At 38.3% G+C, this 23,485-nt stretch overlaps 1 protein-coding gene across 6 annotated transcripts in view; it reads left to right on the forward strand.

Moving 5' to 3' along the window:
- Positions 1–208: 208 nt before the first annotated feature.
- DMXL1 (Dmx like 1) overlaps positions 209–23,485 on the forward strand; it is an 85,231-nt gene continuing 61,954 nt past the window's right edge. For 3 of the 6 annotated variants that reach the window (XM_055790211.1, XM_055790207.1, XM_055790208.1), the window contains exons 1-6: positions 212–401; positions 9,536–9,661; positions 15,187–15,270; positions 17,264–17,342; positions 17,941–18,073; positions 21,915–21,981. In XM_055790211.1, coding sequence (XP_055646186.1) covers positions 315–401; positions 9,536–9,661; positions 15,187–15,270; positions 17,264–17,342; positions 17,941–18,073; positions 21,915–21,981 — 576 coding nt within the window. In that variant the 5' untranslated portion in view covers positions 212–314. Of the gene's footprint in view, positions 402–765; positions 818–1,818; positions 2,104–9,535; positions 9,662–15,186; positions 15,271–17,263; positions 17,343–17,940; positions 18,074–21,914; positions 21,982–23,485 lie in introns of those variants that run through there. The other 3 variants (XR_008744707.1, XM_027783155.2, XM_055790210.1) reach the window with 3 other exon arrangements.

A 23,485-nucleotide genomic window follows, 5' to 3' on the forward strand; every position in this document is an offset into this window, starting at 1 on the left:
CCGCGCATGCGCAGGCAGCGCCGGTCCCTGTCGCCCCGCTCCCTTGGCGGCGCGTGCGGCAGGCGCGCATGTGCGACGCTCGTGCCGTAGCCCGGTGTGCGGCGGCGGCTCCGCCGGGGCGTGCTCTCGCGAGAGCAGGCGCGGCGGCAGGGGGCAGGCGGGCGACGCGGCCGGTGGAAGGAGGCACTGCGCTCCGCGCCCCGCCCGCCCGGCGAGGCTCCGCCCCTCAGTATGTGCCACCACCTCCTCCGCCGCCCGCGGAACGAGCGGCGGCCCAGCGGTGGGGGCCGGCGGCCCGGCTGCGCCCTGTCGCCATGAACCTGCATCAGGTCCTGACGGGGGCCGTGAACCCCGGGGACAACTGCTTTTCCGTGGGGAACCTGCACGACCAGCCCTTCACGGTGAGGCCTCCGCCGGGGCCCGGGCGCCTCCGCCGGGGCCGCGCCTCTAGCGCCGCGCTCCCTCGGCGCCGACAGCGGCTGTGTCAGGCGCGGCGGCGGCTGCCGGCCCCTGGAGCGGGGCGGCTCGCCCCCAGTGACGGCAGCGGCCGGCAGCCGGCAGCGCCCGCCGCCGGGGGAGGGCTTCCCCGCAGGGCCTGCAGCACACCTGCCCGCCACCAGCCCGCCGCCGGCGGCCGGGGAGGCGCGCAAAACTTTGCCGGCGCGGCGGCGGCGGCTGCCGAGCTGAGGGGCGCGGGCAGCGCCGGGGGGCGGGGCGGGGGGCGCGGGGCGGGCGCGCGCACACACATGCCGCTCCGGCGGCGTTGGCTGACGCGGGAACATGGTGGCTTGGGGGAGAGGTTACATAAACGCAGCCGGTACGTGCGCCGTTCTGTGGCGGGGCGTAGTTGGAACCCTCACTGGTCACAGCTGAAGCAGATCTTGAAACACGGTGCCCCAGCGTTGAGGTTTTAAAACCATTTTCGAACTGCCCGTCGATGTTTATGCTTGGCGTGGAGGAAGAACACGCGCAGTATTTAGCGAACGTCAAAGCCCTTTATTAGTGTTTATTTTCTTCCCTTTCACTTCTGTTTTGTAAACCGACTTCTGTTGTGTTTTTCATCCCACCCTCCCTCCGAAGTATACCTTTCCCACCTTCCGTTTTGGGCTGAAGAGGACTGAAATAAAAACACAGCAAAGTTTATCGGTGCACTATATCTAAGTATTTCTAACCTTACTTTTTACGGCTGCCCCTAATTGCTGCATAGTGCGGTTTTGGGTTTGTAGGGGAACGACAGACAGAAGTGCAAGAATTCAGAAGCTTACCTTTTCCTGTCCTGTCTGGTGTACTCGGTTAAATCCAGCTGGGTGCTTGCAGCTTTGCTCTGCGGAGCGGTGCAGTGTGAGCGCGGGGAAGGTGAGGTACGGTCAGCGCTCGGGGCAAAGCACTCGAGAGCTGCTTTCCCAGAGTTAGGCTGTCTTTGCAACGTCTGTTTATCTGCAGCCTTGTCGGGTGATGTGCTTGCTTCCAAAAGATGAATGCTGTAAATAAGTTTGTGTTGGAAGATTTCTCTAGCAGCTGGGACTTCAAATTCCAGCTGTGGTCAACTTCCTGATTTTGCATATCCAGAAATGTTAAAGACGCATCACTGTTGGGAAACCATTTGGTAAGCGACGAGGAGATGTGCTTTGCAGTGAAATACTAGTAAGCTCTCAAAGCATGTTCTTGTTAGGTCTCCCATTTTGAATCCATTCTTTTTCAAGGGAAATTGAAGTGTCCTCTCTCTCTGTTATGGTGTAACTTTTTATCAAAGGTGTTAAGAGGTCCCCAATGGGTAAGAAGAGTCTCTATTTGAAGAGAAAGGGACTGCAGTTTTCAGAAACAGTTGCTGTGGTCCTTTTTTTACAAGCCCTATTTTGACATAAATATAGTAACAATGTTTCATATAGACACATTCATCATCCTTTGTCCTTTTCCCCAGAAGGTCGTTAATAGATTTCTTTTCCTCAGCTTTAAAACCACTAACAAAAATATCCTTAACTGCTTCAGTTTTTTTTGATTGTTGCTGTTACTCATTTTATAATGCTGAGTTCATGAGATGGCTCAGAAGGATTAAGAAGTGAAATATACTGAAGCTAACTTCTGCCTTGTTGGAAATAAATGGTGAGCTTAATCTTTAGAAGATCTGACAAGAAAAATGGACTGTTGTTTCCTCATATCTGAAGTTATGATGTAAGCATTAATACTGTTGAATGATATGTTTGAAATGGAGAAGAAAAATGTCTCGGCAAACACCTATGCTTCCAGTTTTTGTAGCTGAGAACTCGTAGGAGTTGGCATTTCAGGGTTATGTACTGTACAGGTAGGATGAGTTAGCTTTGTCTGACAAGAACTTGATCTGTAATATCTTGATATTTTTGGATACTGTATGATTCACAACATTGTCTGATAGGCTGTACTGGATATTTAAGGGGAAAAGTTTTAAAATATTACCATTTTAGGCCAGAAATAACAAGTGCTATTGTTATAAAGTGTTCCTAAGTGCTGAAAAATTGGAAGCAAAACTAATAAAAAGTGTGCATACCCACTAAACTGGGATGCATCTTTTGAGTTGGTGAGGTTCTGGTTTAAGGTGGTATTTGAGATACTTGTCCTAATGGTGTGCAGGTTTGTTGTTTGGGCCTTCTTTTTTGTATGATGTGAAGTGTCAAGTGGAGCATGAGCCTCCTTGAAGGGAACACTGATGAAGAGGGTTTGCCATACCTTTTATTTAGGTATTTATATAGGAAAAGGCTCATAACCATCAAGACATCATAAGAAGCATGCCTGTTGTTTAACTGCTGAGAGCAGGCTTTAGTAACGTATGGCACACTAAATGAGTGAGAACTCAACCCTCAAAAGTCACACTTCAACTGTTTACTCTGTGTGCTTCTCCTGAAATAGATTTTTTTTTTTTTTTTTTTTAATTTTCCCTCTACTTGTTCATGGGGGAATACATCCTTTGCTTTCTCATGTTGGTCTTCTGCTCAAATATTCCAGATCTGAAAACATTTGTTTAGTAAGTTCATGGAGTTCATCACATGGGATACTACTGTACTAGTTATTACTTAAGTTGTATTTAAGGTATTGGGTAACCAGCACTGATACCACTTTTGTGATTGCTTCGCTTTGTGCATTTTTGTTTATTCAGTTCTGCTTTTGTCATATAATTTTTCTTTTTGTTTTTTTTCCAAAGTATCAGAAGGGAGTGGGGGTGGTGGAAATCACTGTAAGCAATAGCGACTTTACAACCACAGGTCCCAAGACTGGTAATGGAAGTGACAAAAGAATGATTTGATTGTTTGTAGGGGTAAAAATTTGGAAAACAAATATAAATTGCATGGTTTATTTCAGTGCAACCAGAATATTTTCTGTGCAGACTTCCTCTCTGTGTGTGGTCAAACTCATCCTGGACTTTGTATGATTGATAAAACTGTGAAGTTCAAATGTTAAGTTGAAAAGCACTTGGAAAATGTGTTTTTTGGATAGCTTACTCAAATTTTCCAAAGTTTGTGGGTTGTGATACAAAGATTTCCAGCTTAGTAAAATTTTTTTTGATAAATAAAAATAGATTCTGTGGCTCAGTAAAATTACTTGTCTGTATAGAAAATATTTAACATTTTCTTTATATTTAGAACTCCATGCAAATCTATAGTCAAGAAAATAAACTTAAGAGTCACTTAACTCAAGAAGTTACACTATTTATACCCGCTTCTTGGGAAAAAGGGAAGGAAACCTTTTTGATACTTCTTTATCCCCCGTGTTCTAGTTAACCTATTCTGAACTTAAGAAGTGGATTTAACTGAATAACAACAAGAACAATAAAGGTAAAACCTCTTTACACTTCAATGAAAAATGCAGTTTGTGAAACTCGAATGCAAGTGCGAGACTGACCAGTTTGCCACTTACAGGAGTAGATTAGTTCCAGTACTTTTGATAGATTAGAAAGTTGTTGTTTTTCCAAACATGAGGAAAGCATGATTTAAGTGTTTCTTAAAATTATTTAATCTTCTTGATTAAATATTTTTTTTTTTTTAAATAAGATGTTTACATGTAATACATGGATTGGTGTAAGTTTTGACACAAGGGGGTGGGGAGAGACCATGCTAAAAAAAATAGTGCAAGTTTATATCTGCATGGGTGAGATTTTTTTTGTAATAGAGCAATTCAGTGAGGTACCATGTGTATCTGCTCAGTCCAGTGGAAGAAACAGGTACCTGATGTAATTTATAAAGATGAATTTTTCTGTATTTTTTGCTAGTAAGTTTTTGTTCATAGTTTACAATGCTTTTCTTTGGACTAGGTGGTTTTTTTTTTAAACTGGGAAATTAATTTTCCCTAAGGTATAATGGTGGTAAAGGTCGTAAAAACAGCTATTGTAAACTTCCACTTTGAAACATTTGATAGAATTATTATTCAGCTGTTACAGAATTTAGAGAAAATATTTTTAATCTTTCAATTTGATTGTGATCCCTGGCACCCTGACCTTTGGGACTTGCTTGATTTCATTTGCAAGGGACAAAAGAACCCTTGAGATCCATCAGTGATAAAATTGGCCTTGATGTGGCTTGAGAATTACTTCCAATACAGTAAATGAATCAGTGGCAAAACAAAAGAAGCAAAGTTAAATGTGGGTTCTTGTACCACTGAGCTTCCAGTGTAGCTATAGCATGGAGAGAACATTTCCAAGTTAGTTACTGTGAACTGTTAAATGTAGTCCTTGATCTGCTTCAGCTAGTGGTTCTGTATGCCCTTGGGTCCAGGGCAGAGTTCTGCCTTGAATTTCTGGTCTGTGTGCTCATCCTATATATATTTGTGTGTGTGTTTATATATGTATTACTTTATAAATGTGTATGTGTGCATACACATACTACTGCATTCATCTGTGGATAATAGCTGGCCATTTGGTAGGTGTACTTATGCCCTTCATGTAAGAGATGTAGGTAAATAAACTGTGCAAGTTGTACAAGGTAATGCGTCAGTCCTTATTTAACTGTAACAGAAACTATAGGAAAAAATTTGTATGTATGTACATGGAAGTATATAGAGAGGGTCAAGTGTAAGGGAAAGAATTGCTTTAGAGGTGCTATACTATGTAAGAGGTCAAGACTTCTGCTCATTTGCTTTTCTTCTGTTGAGAGTAGAGCAATTTGCCAGTACCATTCTGTTTAAGAGTTGTGTATATCTTGAGAAAGAAATTAGAATTGTTCATATAATTGTCTATACTAATTTCTGTTGAAACTAACATGCTTTTAAAGCAGTATTATTGTGAAAAATCTTTTCTGAATAAATATGATTTTTAGAAATAAGATCTGACATCCGAATAAAAGAATGGGTAGAAATTGTGGGGAAAAAACCCCATGCAAAGTCACATTTATTTTCACAGGTCTGAAACATCTTTCACTTCCTAATTTCAGGCTTGTTTTGCTATGTCACCAGCTAGTGAAATCCATGCTCTTGCTGCTTGAACTAGTTCTGTCTTGTTTATTTGTGTAACAGAAGAACAAAACATTGTTTAATAAACATTCCAAGAACATGATAACGTCAATATTATCTGCTTGTCCCATTGTGCAAAGACAACTTTCTTGTGAATACTCTAGGACATTCATAAGGTGAAAGGCTTTTACGGCTTGCCAAAATCAGCCTTAGAGGCTCTGGTTGCTTTAAAAGGCATCTTGAGGTTGGTTTTTTTAAAAATTTTAATATAATATTTATTTAGGAATTCTTTCCCAGTGGAACTGCATGGCACCATCTTGTGCCCCCCCTTCTTGTCCCCCTGCAAGGGCCAGGTAATGCAGACAAGTGTATAGATACGAGAAATACTTATTCTCTGAAATTGCTTCTTGCCCTACACTTAATAAACACTTGAATTACCTTTTTTCCTAGTTTCCATAGCTTATAAAAATGCAATCTCAATAGCTTCTATCAAAATGAAAACTAATTACATGTGAACTATTGTTGACAAGTCTTGCAGTATAAAGCAGGTAAAGTTGACTGGTAGGCAGAATTCATTTTTGTTATACCTGAGAGACTGTTAGGGTATAGAAAGTCTCTCTTACTCCTGAGTACTGACTTCCATTTTACTGTGCTAAAATAACTCATATGAATTTCTCAGGTGAAAAAAATGTAAGTGTAAAATTAGTCCAGCAGTAAGTTTTGTGCTCTTTTAGAGAATTGTCTTTATAGGATACTGCTACTTAGAAACCTCATTCAGAGCAGGAGGCTGGGTTGCAGTGAGCCTCTGTGAGAATCTGACTTCTCTGCACAGAGACAGCCTAATGGGGATGCAGTGGGGACAGCAAAGAACTGAAGGACGGACACCTTAGGAGGAGGGAAATGCTCAAACTTCCCTCCCAAAGTGTCTGGTCAGTGTGAGGTGTAATGGGATTTGGATGGTAGGCAACAGTAGAAAGGGAGCCTGTTGCAGTTTCGGTTGCCAGACAGCTTAGTTACCTTCCTTTCAGACACTTGTTTTTTCTTTGAATATATATAGCTTCCTTCCCCTCTGCATCCCTTCCCTTTTGTCTTTTAAATTTTTTCTTCTGCAGGCAAACATTGACTAAATGTCAAAAATAGCCTCCAAGTCATCATCCTTCTGCTTAGCTGCAGTTATATTTGGAAGCTCTTTGAAAATGGTTTTGGTGTTTTGGTTGTGGGTTGGGGTTTTTTTTTCCTTCTTTCTACCTCTTTGGGGTCACATCAGCTCTACGGGCTTAGGAGCAAGTCAGTGGTTCTGCAGCTTATTGGGGATCGAGAAGTCAAAGTGACCAAGTATGATATAATCCATCTTAATAGATTGATGTCAGAAGTGATTCTTTTTTTTTCTGAATGTCAGTTTTTTCAGGTGATGTGGAGAATTACAAGAATGTAAGGATGGAATGAATGACTGTATCTTTCTTCCAAGTGTAAGATTTTAAAAGGGCACTCCTCTTACTCCCATCCTGGTCTGGATTCTTACAAGTGCAGTTACAATTACTTGTTAGAACTGAGAACTGCTAGGATGAGAAGATACTCCCCAGTTTTTCTTCAGAAGGTTCACCTGGATTTCACAAACTTATTTTTCAACACACAGCATATGAACTTGGGCAAGAAATGAGTATTAAAAATAATACTCAGGTTTAATTATAGCAAAAAGGAGGAGGAGCTACAGCTCTTAGGCATGAGCTTATATTCATAAAGGGTATGTTTTCAGGAAATGGCTAGTTACTGCTGTTTCTACAAGCACAGCCTGGTCTAGCAGGAGATAGCCTGAGTTCTGATACTATTACTGTTAAGTCCCTGTTCCTGATACATTGATGAATATACCAGTTCCTAAAGACTCCATTGTGTAGTGTTTGGTTGTTACTTTAGAGTTCTTTCAGTACAAAATGCCAAGTGTACTTGGGACTTTTTGTATATGTTGAAACTGGTAAAGTTCTTGATTCATTTCGAATGCTTAGTTTATGAACTTCAGGATTGCTGCTAGTAGAATGTGGTACTATATATGCTAGTTCTTGCTCACCATGATGGAAATACTGCAGTGTTGTGGTGCTACATGATCTCAGGCGTGCCTCTGAAGCCGGAAATGGAAAGAACCAGATGGGAGAAATCTAAGTCTGTAAAGTGCTGATGAGGCCTTGAGGGGCATAGAAAAGAGCAGGTGGGCTTTGTGCAGTCTTTGACTCTTCAGTCTTCTAAAAACATTTTTAATAAAACCATGTTATGTCTTTAAAGTGAAGCACTTTCCCCACCCCCATCCCCCCTTTAAAGTTGCCTCCATATAGAACACTAAATTCAACAAAATGGCTTTGGGAAAATTGTGTAAACTGTATATATGGTACTTCTGAATAACTTTTACCTGGTGGACCAAGGACATTAATCAGTAAGTCACCAGGTGAGATGGTTTTCAGCTAAAGAAAGAAGTGTTCTGTGAGGAACAGGCCAAAAGTTCATGTCATTGCAATATCAAAGTAATCACTTTAACATTTGAAGAAAGTACTACTTGTTCCAAAAGAGGAGATTGAGTTTTAAATGAGACTGCTTTGGAGCTGGTGGTTTAATATGTCAATTTGTACTAAATGCTGCTCTTTTGACAGGAGGAATTACACTGCTTGAACCTCTTCTTGAAGCTGAAAAGGTGACAGGACAGGAAGGGGCTCAAAAACCTGACATAATAAATGATCATAAATAAGTATATGGTTATATTTACTTTGCAGAGGCATTATAGACAGCATTTTCGATTATCAGGTTGTTTTAAGAGTGGCTGGTGCTCTGCTGGTTGGAAGGTAGTAACTGGATATTGGCTGAGAACGATGATAGCAGTCTTCTTGGTAAATTGTTTCGTGAAGTATTACTGAACTCTGTGGGGAAGACTGTATTTGGTTGGAAATCTCCGTATTTTTTTTATTTATTTATTTTAACATATGTAATAGTATGGTAGTCTAAGTCAGGCTTGGTAAAATACGAAACGCCTGAAAACATATTCATTAGATTTTGAATTTTCACATCTAGCATTCAATTTTTCTTTTTTCGAAGTCAAAAGTTTTTAGTTAATACACTAGAAATTAGTAGGGTTAGTTCTAAGGCACAATCATTTATGTTAGTATACAGAAACCCTCTGTCGGCAGTCTTTGTAAGACTGTTCTGCTCTTGAATCTTTTGGCCAACTTAAAATGACACTTTTTGGCCTTTTATAGTTCTCTCACTCTCTACTAGAGTACTGTTGTGTTTGCTCTTAATTTTGTTGCTGGCTTCCTGGCTCTAACTTTCTAATGGATGTGGATTCCTTATTCTAGGACTTCCCTCCTTGAATACTATATTCTGTATGCTTGTTGGATCATTCTGCTCACTGTTGTTTCTGCAAGTTTCACCAGTGTTTAATCTTACTCTCCATTTTAATCTTTGCTCAATTTCTAACAAAACTTGGTAAAGACAGAAAGAAATTTTGTCTCAGATATTGCAGTCGTCAACCAGCTGGCTCTGTGAATGTGTTACATGTATCAAATTAAGTAGTGACAATATGAATTTGAGAGAATAAAACTAGTCCATGGAGTGCAAATAACAGACTCAACTAGTCTGAAAGCAGTTTTGTTTTTCTATAACTGAGCTTCAATGTCACCTGTTTGAATTTTTCATTTTCTGCGTTCCTTATTAAATGCTTTGTACCATTTTAGCTCCTCAATTCTATTCCCCCTTTCCAAAAATTTATTTTTAAATGCCTCTGTCTCAAATCTAGGGAAGTATATTACTTTGTCCTAGTTTGTGTAAGCTTTGTTCTTCATGCTTTTTCTTTTCTCTTAGATGTTTTCATAACTCCATCTTTTTTGCCTCTTCTACATTGAACCACTGTTGCTTGTTACATGGGTGTTGTGATGCACTTGTAAGCATGGAAAAGAGTAATTTGCCACCTCTGCTACTTGATTTTAATTGTAGACATCTATTTGATCTCTGCAAATACCTCTGTACTTGTAGTGCTATTCATGGATAGGATGTATGGACTACTATACTGTTTTGTACTTCACTGATATGCTGTAAGTAGATAAATCTACTTAATTCTTGTTTCTTTTTTCTTTTTTAGGCATATGCATCGGGATGTGATATTGTAGTACTGGGGACTGACTTTGAAAGATTACAGATAATCCCTGGAGCAAAACATGGAAACATTCAAGTGGGATGTGTGGACTGTTCAATGCAACAGGGGAAGGTATTTAGAACAGTGTTTCTAATGTTCTAGCAATGTCATGTTAAGCACCTTCTCAGATAGTGGGTACTTGCAAGTTAAGGCAAGTACACAGGAGTGAATAGTAAAATGGTTGATTGTTTAATGTCTATTTGTGGTAAGCAGCACAGTGAATGTGATATAATAACAGTAGATACCAGATTTTAGAAGATAATGTGGGGCTGCACAGGAAGGTATAAATATGCACAGGGCTGCATAGATGGGATATTTGAAAGATGAGTAAGGAAGCAAAGGTAATTTATTCACTATGGCTTCACACTACTGGGCATGTGGTCGACATCCTTTGTCATGGTAGTGGCTGGCAGCAGATGAATGCTTCCACAAAAATCACTTTCAGGTCATCCAGAAAAACTGCATCCCTTTCAAGCAACTCATAAAGGCTTAAAATTGCTCTTGGACAGGGTTTTGTTTTCTTGAATTCTTAGCTTTTCTTTTTCTTATGTAGGTGGACTGGATCAGAAATGTTGTAGTTTAGAAATTGTTAGGTTTCAAGTGCTTTTTACAGAGATCTGTCTTAATTGGTCTCTCACAGTAAAAAAGAAATAACCAGGTAATTATCCATTGGGATGTCATAGTGTGATTAAGCTATTCACCAGCTGAGTGGGAGCTCTGTCTGGGTACATTCTGGGAAACAGAAAAGGTTTTTTCTACTTTCTTTAAGCTTGTGGTACTGAGAAGATAGTGTAAAACTTCTGCATATCACTACAAGCCTTATAAGTTGTTGAGAGCTTTGGTTAGATTCTGGTGTCCATTTTGAGACAAGACCTCTGTATGGAAGCCAGTTCATGTTTACATGTGAAGTCTATGATGATGATTCCCAGCCACTCTCTGTTCCTGCTTTTTAATGTTCAAGTGATGAACTCATTGTAATGGTAGTGAAGGAACATAAATGAAAATGAGGGAATGTTCTCCTCTTTCTCTGGTACCTTGCAGCTGTAAATACTGCATGTGTTTCTCCATTGACTACTGTTAAATAGAAAGGTTTTTTTTAGTTCATTGGCCTTATATTAACAGATGGTGAAATACACATGCAGGTCACATATCACAGTCAGTCTTGCATAATTTTTCTGCAGATATGTGAGGTTATCTTGACTGCACAATACCAGTTCTGTTTGCATCTAAATGACAGACTGTCCTTGAATTGTACATTAACACATACGAATATTATCAAACTTACAAAGCTTTAGAATTTTTTCATTTCTTGAGTGGACCTGTGTGGTCATTTTGATTCTGCAAGTTGATACTGTTTGCTGTTAGCAATTAGACTAGATGCATTTGCAGAGCGCTGAAATACTGAGTTACAAATGGCTAGGAATCTACTTATTGACCAGACTGATCAATACATTTCCAGTTCACTGTTGCAAGGATACAATTTCTTCTTACATATCTTCATCAGTATTGACACACAGATTACTCTCCCGTTTACCTTCAGATTATTCTTTGTTGTCTAAAATCTGTAAGAAGCAGAATGCAAATAATGCAGCTTATTTAGGTTGCAATTTTGAACCTTTCTGAGAAGCATCCAGTTATAATTGGTAGTATACAAATTACGTACCTTGTCAATCTTTTACTTTATGGAGAGCTGCTATCAAGCATGTTCTCCGTAATAGCTGGCCTTTACTGTCTTTGAAGGATCTCCGTTATTGTTGCTTTGGATGACAGAATTGGTTTGTAAAAGAGTTATTTCTAGTTATGAAAGTAATGAGTTGCAATTTTTCTCCCCTCTTGTGCCCTAAATCTAATTCTAGTTTATAGGGAAGCTAGTGCCTTGTGAAGCTTCTTTGAAGTAGCAACAGCTTAGGAGTTCATTTGACCCACCCTCTCCCTTGGCTTTGAAGGGTGAGGGAACATGACACCATCTTTTCCTCTTTCTAGTATGGGTTTTGAGATAAATTTAATTCTCTGTCTCCAAGGATGAGATAAGGGGGAAGAAATGGGTAAGGATTATTAAACATCCCAAGTAAATATGTATGTGTATATTTACATGTGTTCGTTGCATATGTATATAAACTTTCTAAAGAAGTCTCCCATAGATTTGCAAGGACTAGTTTCACAAACAGGACAATTGAATTTTAGGCCACTGAATGCAGTCTCTTGCCTCTGGTTGTGGGCAAGTTGATAATCAGCAATCTGTTCGTAAGTGGGTCCAGTGCTTCATCTTACTCCACGTGATGTAAGCTACAAGCCTCTTTCCACTTTCTCTACTGAATGTAAAAATTAAGACCAAAACATCTAGTGATAACCTGACAAAACTTTTAATTGTTTTCATGGTTTGGCTCGTACAAATATCTGACAGGATAGAAGAGGATGGTTCTAGCTTCAGATCATTTGAAATGTTTAATCAAAGTTGTTTACATAATGGCCGGTGACTGCAGTGTTACAGTGTATATGAAGTGTTCTCTTTATGGAACAAATATTTTACTGATTTCAAAGAAAATTGTACTTAGTTTACATGCTAATAGGTTACCTGTAGAAAATTGGTAAGTAAAACCAGTAAGCTTGTTAAGTAAGGTATTTTTAAATAAGACCTTTTTTTTCATAAGTAAACCTACTAATTATGCAAAAGCTGTTTTGAATCCAGTGTTTATAATTTCATGAACTGTAGTATGGTGGGGTTTTTCGTTTGTGTTTTAGGAGGCAGTCTGTGCTTTCTTTTCAAAGGAACTGTCATTTTCTTTTCTGCTGTTTGGTAGTGAGCGTAGTGAGTGATAACGTAACTTAGTACAAGTTACAGACCTGATGAAAAAAATATTGAAGGACTTCTGTGCAATACAGAGACCTGGCGGGAGAAAATGTAAATGTATCAAAAGCCTATTTGGATTATACTAAAACTTCATAAAATAAGAACCTGATGCTGCCAGTTATATTTGTACTTGGAACAAAGCAGTGAGGGTAAACAAAGTTGTTGCCCCAGGGACTGATGCTTTTATTTTTACATAGTGGTGCATGAGTTATGGAAACATGAATGGTTTAGATTGGAAGGGACCCTTAAAAATGACCTAGTTCAACATTGGTCACTATATCACATTACTCAAAGCCCCATCCAGCCTGACCATGAATATTTCCATCGATGAGGCATCTACAGCCTCTGTGGGCAACCTGTTCCAGTGTCTCACCATCCTCGTTGTAAAAAATTTCTTCCTTGTATCTAATATATAGATATATCTAATATATCTATCCTCCTTTAGTTTACAATCATTGCCCTTTGTCCTGTCACTGCAGGCCCTGGTAAAATGTCTTTCTCCATCTGCAATAAGGTCTCCCCAGAGCCTTCTTCAGGATGAACAACCCCAGCCCTCAGACTTTCTTCATAGTGGAAGTGTTCCATTCCTGTGACCATTTTTGTGGCCCTCCTCTGGGCATGCTTTAAATATGTATGTGTCTTTTGGTGCTGGGGGCCAAGCTGAATGTAGTGCTGCAGGTGGGGTCTCACTAGAGCAGGAGAATCACCTCCCTTGACCTGCTGGTCATGCTTCTTTTGATGCAGCCCAGGATGTGGTTGGCTTTCTGGGCTGACTCTGCATTGCTAGGTCATAAGCCTACCATCGTCCCTGAGTATTTCTTAGCAGTGCTGCTCTCAACCCATTCATCCCCCAGTCTGTATTGATCCTGGGTATGTGCAGAACCTTGCACTTGTCCTTGTTGAACTTCATGAGGTTCAGGTGGGCCTACTCCTCAAGCCTGTGAAGGTCCCTCTGGGTGGTATCCCTTCTCTCAAGCAAATCAGCAGCACTACTCATCTTGGTGTCGTGTAGACTTGCTGAGGGCATACTTACTACCAGTCTATCACTAGGAATGACTATAACCTCTGTCTTACAATTTAATAAGACTTCTCTGCACATCTCATTTTTAACAGGACTTGGGACTGCAATAGACATTTGGCTGGTGTCTGGGTGATTATTGTGGTAGTTTGGGAAGTTCTTCATCACAAATTTGAATTATTCTTTTTGGTTGCATGCTGCTCGGTGAGAACTAGTCTGAGTGGCAGTGGAAGCCTGTGGAAACTTTGAGGGGGTAGCAGTTGCTCTGGATGCTTTAGCATTTTAGCATGCTAATGCTACTTTGTCTTAAAAACCCACTAATCAATAAAAAAATGAAAGAACTGTCCACACTTGGAAAAAAGGAAAAATCTGATCAATATGAATTTATGTAAACTATTGCTTTGGGGTGTGGAATGGAATTATGAGAATAAAAGAGTAAGTGAGGTAGTTAAAGAGAATTTGAGAGGGCAAATATTAGTCTAAGATGTAAGGAAAAAGTTTCTTCAGGCACTTTGCAACTGTGACAAAATTATTCTTGGCATTTTTGGGTCAGGCTGATGTGTAGGCTTGTTAGTGTGATAGAAAGTTATTTAACTATCTGTTCTTTTTAATGCAGAGAGCTTTGAAGCCACAGATGGGGATTTTAGGATCTGTATGCTTCTGTACATTAGTACATCTGTAATTTATGGAACTGTAAATAATAACTTAGGTATGACAGTTTAGTGCTTTTATTTTGTTAAAGCTGTTGTGGCTGATACTAAAATAAAAATGTATTTTATAAAGTGACTCTGACTTTCTTTAATGTTAAAGGAAAACTTCTAAGCCAGAACTTCACAGAACTAGGAAATTGACTATTACAGCATATCAAAACTGTAAATGTGCTGCTCCTTCTAGGGTTGAGCTTCACTTCAGAATGCAGATTGTCCATTATGCATGACCTATGCAAACTCCTTCTTTTTTTATAAATCCTTATTTCAGGGTAGCTTTAGGCAACACTGCCTTGTGAATGCTGTTTTCAGGCTCTCTGCCTGAGGTCTTTTAACATACATTTGTTGTCTTTTGGCTCTTCCTAGCAAGTCTTTTAAGCTTGCTTTTATATAGATATCTTGAGGTAAAATACTCTTAATTTTGTCTTAATGCAGGTTTGGGGTGGCTGATACCACTGATGGAATAAAACTTTGGAATATTAATTAAAGCTGACCGTACTGTAACTTTTTTGAAAGTTTTTGATGTTAGCGTTTAGTAGTGTTTCTGGTTTGCAGTTCTCTGCACTGGGTGTTCAGCTTGTGTAGCTCAAGTCTTCTGAATTAAGTTTTTATAATGTATCATGTTCTCATGCCAGGGAAGCCCACAAAAGTACCCTGAACTGGTTCCATTTTTGAGGATGTGAACTCTGTAGACTCCTTGAGTGTTTACCTCATTTGTTGTGGAAAGAATATTGATAATAGATCTGATTTAAAAACAAAAAAAAGCTCATGCCCACCTGTACTCTCAGTAGTTCATCAGGACTAACGTGTAAATAAAGAACTATATTTCTGTTACTGTCAACGCTTGCTTCATGATTTTTACTAGATTTCATTTTTCTGTTATTGAAAGGGGATGTGGGTGTGAGTTTCAAATTTATCTATGAAGAGGATTAAAAGTAAAATCAATAATTTGCATTTTATTCTTGTTTGTTCTATAGCTTGTTTCTTCTCTGTGTGTTTACATACGTATAAATTTCTTTAGATTGCAGCTTCTTACGGAAAGGTGATTTCTATCTTTGAGCCAGTTAGCCTCTTGAAGCAGAACAGCAGTCATAGTCATTGTAATGTAAGTAATTCATCACTCCTTAATTCACTTACCCAGTTATAAAGCCTGATTAATTTTTTTGGTGTCTTTAAAGTTGAAGGGGTTTTTTTTATGTCATCTTTTAATGCTAGAATAAAATTGAGGCATAAGATGGCCCTTGGGAAGTCAAAACGGTAGAAGGAGGGCAGAGACATGTTATTTGAAATGGTTTTACTATAATACTTCATATTACTGATTCATCTGACCCTACAACTCATAACTGAAATATTCGAGAACCCAAAAAGAGATGCAGACCTCCATTCTCCAAAGAGTATAGCCATTACAGTAGGAATTCCTTTTTAACCATCCTGTGTAGCCTTCATGTCCTGATGTGTTTTACAGTTTCATAAACCAAAGTTAAAACAGTAATTGTATGCTCTTGGTTAAATCTGTAATAGTTTCAGAAAAGCTGTGACTTTTTTAGAATATCTGACTGGATGCTTATACTTCAGTGTTACAATGGTGAATAAGAACAATATTTATTCTCTTGATAGCGTAGCTTAGGTTCAGTGACAATGCATTAGTGAGTTAGTGTACAGATTCTTAATTTCTGGGTAATAATATGATTTAAAGCAAGTATTTAACCATGCTTCTTACATGGAGAGTATTACTTGTTTAATTAGAAGTGTTAGAGTCTAATTAAAGCCAGTTTGATGATATGAGAGCTTTGACAGCAGTTGCTCAGGGAACTTCTGTCTCCCTTTTCAGGGGTTTGGTCTGTCCATTTGTATTAATAAATCAGATATATATGGCTGTGTAGTGGATTACCTTCTTTATACTAGCCAGCTTAGTCATATGGTTCCAGGTGTTAACTGCAAACAAATGGTATTTTATATATAAATTAAATAGCTGGCATTGAATATATATATCACTAAAAAATAGTTAATACTACTGGAAAGCAGTGGAATAAAATAATGGTAAAATGGGACTTCCTATGCTTTTATGAACTTTTTAGAAGTACTACTGTCTTGTTTGGTTATTGGGGCTCTTGAATCCATCCTGAGTATTTTTCTGTACTGGTAAACAGTACACTGAGTTTGAAACTTTGAAGAAATAACTCTGTTACTTTGTTCTTGCAGTTAACTTCGATGCAATAATGTCTAGCATATTTAGGTTGCTGTAAGACTGACACTGTCTTCACTTTACTGGAATGTTCAGGATCTTAAAAAAAAAAAAAAAAAGTCAGCTGCAGAAATATTTCACTTAGATCCTTCTTAGATGCGGGTACTTCTTACTGTTTTCTACCAAACTTCTGAAGGGTTTAGTTGTCATATTTTAACTTCCATTTCTATTGGATTGATTTTTTTGAGTGAGGGATGATTACTTTAAAAAAATGTCTTTGTGAATTAAGAAAAAAACCTCTTTGCCCTTAATATTATTTTCAGTAGTGATTTCAGTTCCTTTTATAACTCAAAGCATCAAAAATTTGCAGTCTCGTATGAGAACATACCAGATGAATATTTTGTGAATTTAATCCTCAGCTTGTTAGAGTGAATGAAGTAGTAATGCAAGATCTGAAGATAGTTGACACTGTTGTATATAAAAATAAAAAAGTAGCGTCAGGTATGTTATGCTGACCTTACTGAAAACCTTTAATTCAACAGTGCTACTGGTACCAAATACCAGATGCATTTAGTGTATTTAATTTCTGATACATCTTTTATTTTTTCCGAAGATAAGATTGGACTTGCCTTTAAAAAAAATCTTAGATTCCGATGGTGATTTTATATACTGAATTTTTTTCAGGCCACATTTTAAAAATAAGAAGCTTCTAAAATTAAAAACCTCTATTTGTATGGTCAGATTAATGGAAAACTCTTGTTCAAAATTTGAATGAATCAATTTTTATTAGATAAGCAGTAATTTATTCTGAATTTGGAGAATGCAGTGAGGATGTACTATTTCTATTACAAAATAGGAAGGGAGGGGAATTAAATGTTTTCTGGCTAATGTTTGTGAATACTTAAAATTTCAGACGTTACATTATCAGTGGCAGAAGAATGCTCAAATATTACTGGACACCATAGCACATAATCTAACATGGGATCCCACAGGTAAGAATAGAATAAAAGAAACACCTGTCTATTTCATACCGCAGCTAATTTTTTATTTACATTTCACTGTTCTTTGGTGTCAAGGAAGAGATTTTTGTTTTGTCTTAGCATAAGAGAACACCAAAGTGAGTGAAACCTACCTTTTGTCACTTCTGACAGGAGAGCCAAAATATTAGGTGCATTTGTATGGTCATAATCAATTACCCTAATCTCAGCAGTGTCTAATGTTTAAAAATATGGCTTAAATGTTAGGTATTTGTTGTGAAAAAGGGATGTTTGCCGTAGCTCCAGCTGGCTTTTTTAGTGAATAACTTTGAATATTTGGTGAATTTTCACAGTTTGAACTGTAGATACTGAAATCATAATGTTTATAATATGTGAGAGTATCTTGCAATTCTGACCCAGTCTGTATCTATGTAGGGGAATGTGTAAAAGGCACACTGCTGTTATAATAACTTTGCTATAGAGAAGGTGTTAAGATAATATCTGCTATGTTTTGTTCTGCAGTTTCAGCTTTGTGAAACTTTTTTCTCTGGTCATAGAAATCTGTACTTTGCTACTTGTTTTGTAGTTATATTGTTACAAGTATTTGTTCTAGGCACTCGCCTTTTGACTGGTTCCAGCTGTCTTCAACTTTGGTCCAATGTTCCTTTGGAAAATCCTTCTGACGATGACAATACTGAAAGAACAGATGTTGGACTTGGAGAATGGAGTTGCATCTGGCAATGCAAGTAAGAAACTTTTTTAAAAACAAGTAATTCCTTTTTCCGCGCTGATTTATATCTTTCAGATTAAATACTTGTTATAGTTCAATGAAATCCTATCGTATACTGTTATTTGATAAATATTATTGATGTGTGATAAACTTGAATCATACTTTCTTTGATTATGTGACATTTCTTTCTTCCTACAGGATCAATTTTAATTTTTTTTGGGGGTAGTTTTTATTCTCAGGAAGTTATTCAATGATATTGAACATCAGTGAAATAATGAGGGAAGGCAGCTATTGAGTCTCTCCCAGTAGATCCTTGTGCAAGAAGTAAGATGAAAGCTGCATATTTGAAAGTTACTGGGCTTGCAGGTCTGATTAAAGTAAACTTCCTTTTATGTCCAGTACTGCACCTTTTCATATACCTTTTACTTTCTCTGTGTTTCTTCTGGGTATTTAGTATAGTTATGCAGAGATTGATGCATTGTGTTTTACTGCATCTCTAAGTACTCTTGCATTCATGTTGATTTTGAGCTTTGTGTCTGTGTATTGGTACATTGAGAAGAGTTTTAGTTTACTATGTCAGTTTATGAGACAATTTAAATCACGGTCTTTCTGCTAAAGGAAGACTTTTCTAATACATCAGGTGCACTGTTCACTTGGGACCAGTGTACCATATGGCAGTCATCTTAAAGAGTCTCCTGAAGTGGCTGGCTGGAGGGACCCACCTGAAATCATTATTTATGAAGCATTGTTGGGTAATTCCATGGATGTGCTTAAAAAACCACTTTTTAATCCTTCAGTTGCTCCTTTTTCTGTGTACTTGCTAACTTTTATCAAGGATATGTTTAAAATCCCAAGATCATCCAAATGACAATTGAAAAATTTTCCTTTAATATGGTGAACTTTCTAAATAAATGAAGACTTAATTTTTTTGAAGACAAAACCTTTGGACCCTCATCTCTCAGCTTAGTAAAGAGTAGTCAGCCTGTAGATAGAATGCCATTAATATGGTTTTAGAATCTGGGCGTGTGGTAACAGTAGTAAAAAATCATACAGATACTGCTTTTCCTCTGTCCCTCTAGCAATATGTTTTGCATTTGTATCATAAACCTTCCAGAAGTTTTCATAGCTCTCCATCTGTTTCCCTCTTTTTGTCACTTGAAGAAGAGGGGTTTCCTCAAACCCTTTATATTTGATCAGCCTGTCAGTTTCCCAAGCAAGACAAGCCCCTTGTGCCTGACCAGTCTGTCAGCCACCTGACTGCGTTTTGATAGCCCACTGTATCGGGGTGATTCGACTGACCTATTCAGGGACCCCTGCTGACAGTATCACTGAGTCACGTTCCTTACAACTTACACTCAGCTCTCCAGAGACTTACACAAAGTGAACTTCAGCTGAATATTTTTATTGTACAAAATGCAAGTTTGTAACAGAATAAGGTTTCAGACATTGCCAGTGATAATACACTGACTGCAAAACAAGCTTAAAACAATACACCCAACAATGGCTAGCATGAGTTAGTCATACAATAAAGTTCTTACCCAGTAGGCGTTCCTATGGGGGAGGAGACAAGTTCAGCCCATCAACTGATCCCAGAAGTTACGGTGGAGTCTTCCCTAACTTCTCCCCAGCTTTGCTTACTTTTAATGCTTCATAGTACATTGCATATTCATTATCATACACAGGATTGGTTACAAGTTTCTCGCTTCTAATGCAAATTAGTATGCATCCTCAGATAGCACTGCTGAAGTTTTCACTAACTACGCGTGCTCTACAAGTGGGGTTTTTTCCTTCTTTTGGGGGGGGCTATTTGAGTCGGAGGTCGCGATCTCCCACTACCACAATTATCTTTGTCCTATTTTCAACTATTTTTCTGTTGATGCTAGTGGATTGCAACACCGTATCAGCTTGTCAAGTTTTAAGGCAAGAGCATTCCTATTTGAAGGCTTCTTTCTGTGTAACTTAGGTAACACTGTTCTTTTGACTATCTGCTCTTTGTTTCTCGTCCTTCCCAAGGCTGACTCACTTGATTAGAAGTCCTTTCGTTCTTAACAACTTTAGACAGTGGGTCAGCTTTACCTAGCTTTGTGCACAGATTTGTTTAACATATAATTAAACACTAAATCAGTGTGGTAATTCAGGAGTTTAGACAACAATTCCCCCCTCTTGGGCTTATTTCAGTCCAAGACCAGTCCATTTTCTTTACATTTAGGGGGAGCTTTAGTGACTCTAGTCATACATATTTTTGTTACTGATTGGTATCGCATGCCCAGTGAGGTGTGGTAGCACCTTTGAGGCAAGTAACTTTGGAATGGGGGTCTGAGTTGGTATTACAATGAGATCATTTAATCTGAGGAAAGTGATTTTGCCACAGTGGTTGGCTCAGCAGTGGACATCTTCTCACAGAGTCTCCATTTGGGAACTGCTGTGCAGCTTGTCAGCTGTGTGGTGCCATCAGGTCCCCCTTCCTGCAGGGAGTACCACAGAGTACCACTGGCCATGGGGTCTCCACTCGGCTCCACCCTCCGTTACTCCTATCAGCAGGTGCTGGGATGGCAGGGTGTGTTGCTTAGGGAGCTGTGGTAAAGTAGGTCCTGTGCACGCCAACCATCCTGAAAGTGATGGTTTACCCTAAAAACCTTCCTGTAAATTGCACTTCTGTTAGGTCCCAGTTTTCTCTAATTTCCCCCCAAAGTAATTTTCCCACAATTATAAACTCTCTTGTGGAGGAGAGAGAGCTGAGTGTTGTGTACTTCGAACTAATACAACCTGGAAAGGGTCAACAAAACTTGCTTTGTCAGTTTACCTTTTATGCCTGTATGTTTTCTGGCATTTGGCCTTCAGTTAGATTTAGAATAGATTTTTCTTAAGGAAAAGTTTGCAAGATAGTGATTTTGCAGTACTACTCTTTGCCAGAATAATCTTTAATGTCCAAAGGAGGGGTTCCCAAATGTCTTCATACTGGCTGTACTAGGAGAATGTTGCTTAGATCTAGGTGGAAATTTACTTTCTTTGGTGTATGTCTTTTGTAATTGACTTGTGGTTGCTACTGCACACACTAAATGCATCATGCTTTTGTTGACCTGATGGCTAACTTAATCCTTCCTGAAAGTCGGGCCTTTACAACCTGTTAGACATGTCTAATTAAGTCACATTGAAAATGTGTACTGTACTTGTGCTGCAGAATTTAATTCTTGTATGTTCTTGTTGCCATTAATAAGACTGTCACTTAAGCAATAGCTTTGATGCTTCAAAACCTATGAAAAAAAAGCTCATTTATTGGTATTTCCAATGAAAGTAAAACACAGCAAAAATGAACCACATACTTAGGGTTTAGATTGTTTTGGTGTGGCGTCTTTACCAGTGTGGCTAATAATGTGAAATTTCAGATATTACTTAACTACATTATTGGTTTTACACCTTTTTGTTTTCTTGAGTTACAACTGTAGGAAGTGTGAAAAATGGAGATGTCTTTCAGGTAAGTTGGAAGATAATATGGGACAGCAGAAATAAATTGAAATTTCAAATGATTGTGAAGTGGAAGTAGAGCATATCTGCGTACAGTTTAATCTGTTGGCAGCTGGTTTTGTCATATAATATTTTGGAATATTGAATATTGTAGCGCCCTCAGCTGTAGCTTTTTGGCTTTGTTTTTCCTGTGTGGCCACTACTATGTGTTGTACACAAGTTTGCCTACTAGTCCTGGACTTTGTTAAAGCTGAAGTTGTTCCACACAGTACGATGTACACTTGCATTTAAGAATTAAATCATTTTTATGAGTTCAAGGGCAAAAAAGGTTTAGAGTCCTGAAAAAGTTCTTAAAACTTATTTTCTGTTTTTAATTGTCTTTTATTTCATAGAACTGCTTCTCAAATTTGTTTAATGAAATTCTCACCAGATGGGGAGTTTTTTGCTACTGCTGGAAAGGTAAGCATTTTTTTCTAATTATTTTGCACTAACTCAAATAAGCTATTAAATGAACAAAACAAAAGACACAATTAAAAAAATAAAAAGCTTTTTAATGAAAATTTTCTTTTTTATACTTTTTGCTTAGTATTTCCTGTAATCCCTCTGTGCACATCTACGTTTTGGTAAATATCTATTTGGGAAAAAGGTAGTATGTGGCAGGGTGCCCAACAAATACTCAGTGCTTACACTTTTAAAATACCTATTTTTAATCAGTACCCAATTATAAGAAGTCAGAAAGAGAAGAGTTTTGGGGAATGGGGGAGACGTGTGGATAAGCTCACTGCTGGATATTCCTCTAGTGAGAAAATATATTCAGTGTTTGATTATTATTGTGACACTATTAATAAAAAATAGCCCTTTAATATATTTTTGCATAAATACCTGTATGCCTGTTTGTGTACATAGAAGATAATTCACATTCCCCGCCACAGGTATATTCACACATAATTAATGTCCATGTTTGTGGCCAGTTTTGGAGATCAGTTCTGTGTGCTCAGTATTGAGTGGTTTATCAGAAAAAGGAAAAGCATTGCCAAAAAAATGCAGGGGGGTGGGGTGGAGTGGGGGGAGACAAAATGTCACCATCATATCTTTTCACTTCATTAAACACTAATGAACTAATATTTTCTGTATACTACAAAACTTGTTCAGGTTTTGTAAGAGAATATAACAAGTCAAAGCAGAAAAAAAATCAAGATCATGTAGAGGGTTCAGTGAAAAGGTGTGACAAATCCATACAAGAATTTATATGACTTGTTAAGGGATATGAAATGAGTAGTTTTCTGCAGATAGCACTGTTGTCTTTGAGGGGAGAGTCTCATTGACATTGGTCAAAAAGTTCCCTTAAGAATGTCCAGATCCATCTTTGAGAATTTATGGCATTATCAAAGTAGATTGTAGGAAAAAAAAAAGGCTTTCAGATTACTATTTAAAAAACAAGTTTCCTGTTTGGGTTTTGTTTGTTTAACGGTATAAGCAGTTTTAATACAGATTAACAGATGCAGGTAAGCATAAAGTATGTGCTACCAACTAAGGAACCTAGCAGAGACTGCAGAATTATTACAAAGGAAACAAAATGCTAGTATGTAAGGTTATGTGGGACAATGCCGTTGATGAGACTAGTGAAAACCTGGTGTAAGTGTAACAGACTCCAGAACAGTGTTAACCTGACAGAATGAGTTTCAGACTTAAGAATGAAAGACAGTTGTGCAGTTTGGTCTAGTCTGCGTCAGAAGTGTGATTGAAAATTTGGCACGTACACATAAAGATTGGTTAGAACAATGTTTGATTTGGTAATAGTGTGTGGAACTTTGCTGGTTAGATCATAATGTCCTGGTAATACATGCTTGAAGCAGAAAGATTCAAGGGCTGTTCAATCTGCAAACAAGTCTTGCTTGTAAAAGGTAGTTGTCATCTATATTGTCATGATTCAGTTGTGTGCATCAAGAACAGATGAGTAACA

The sequence above is a fragment of the Falco peregrinus genome, chromosome Z (genome assembly GCF_023634155.1).
Source record: "Falco peregrinus isolate bFalPer1 chromosome Z, bFalPer1.pri, whole genome shotgun sequence".
Taxonomy (NCBI): Eukaryota; Metazoa; Chordata; class Aves; order Falconiformes; family Falconidae; genus Falco; species Falco peregrinus.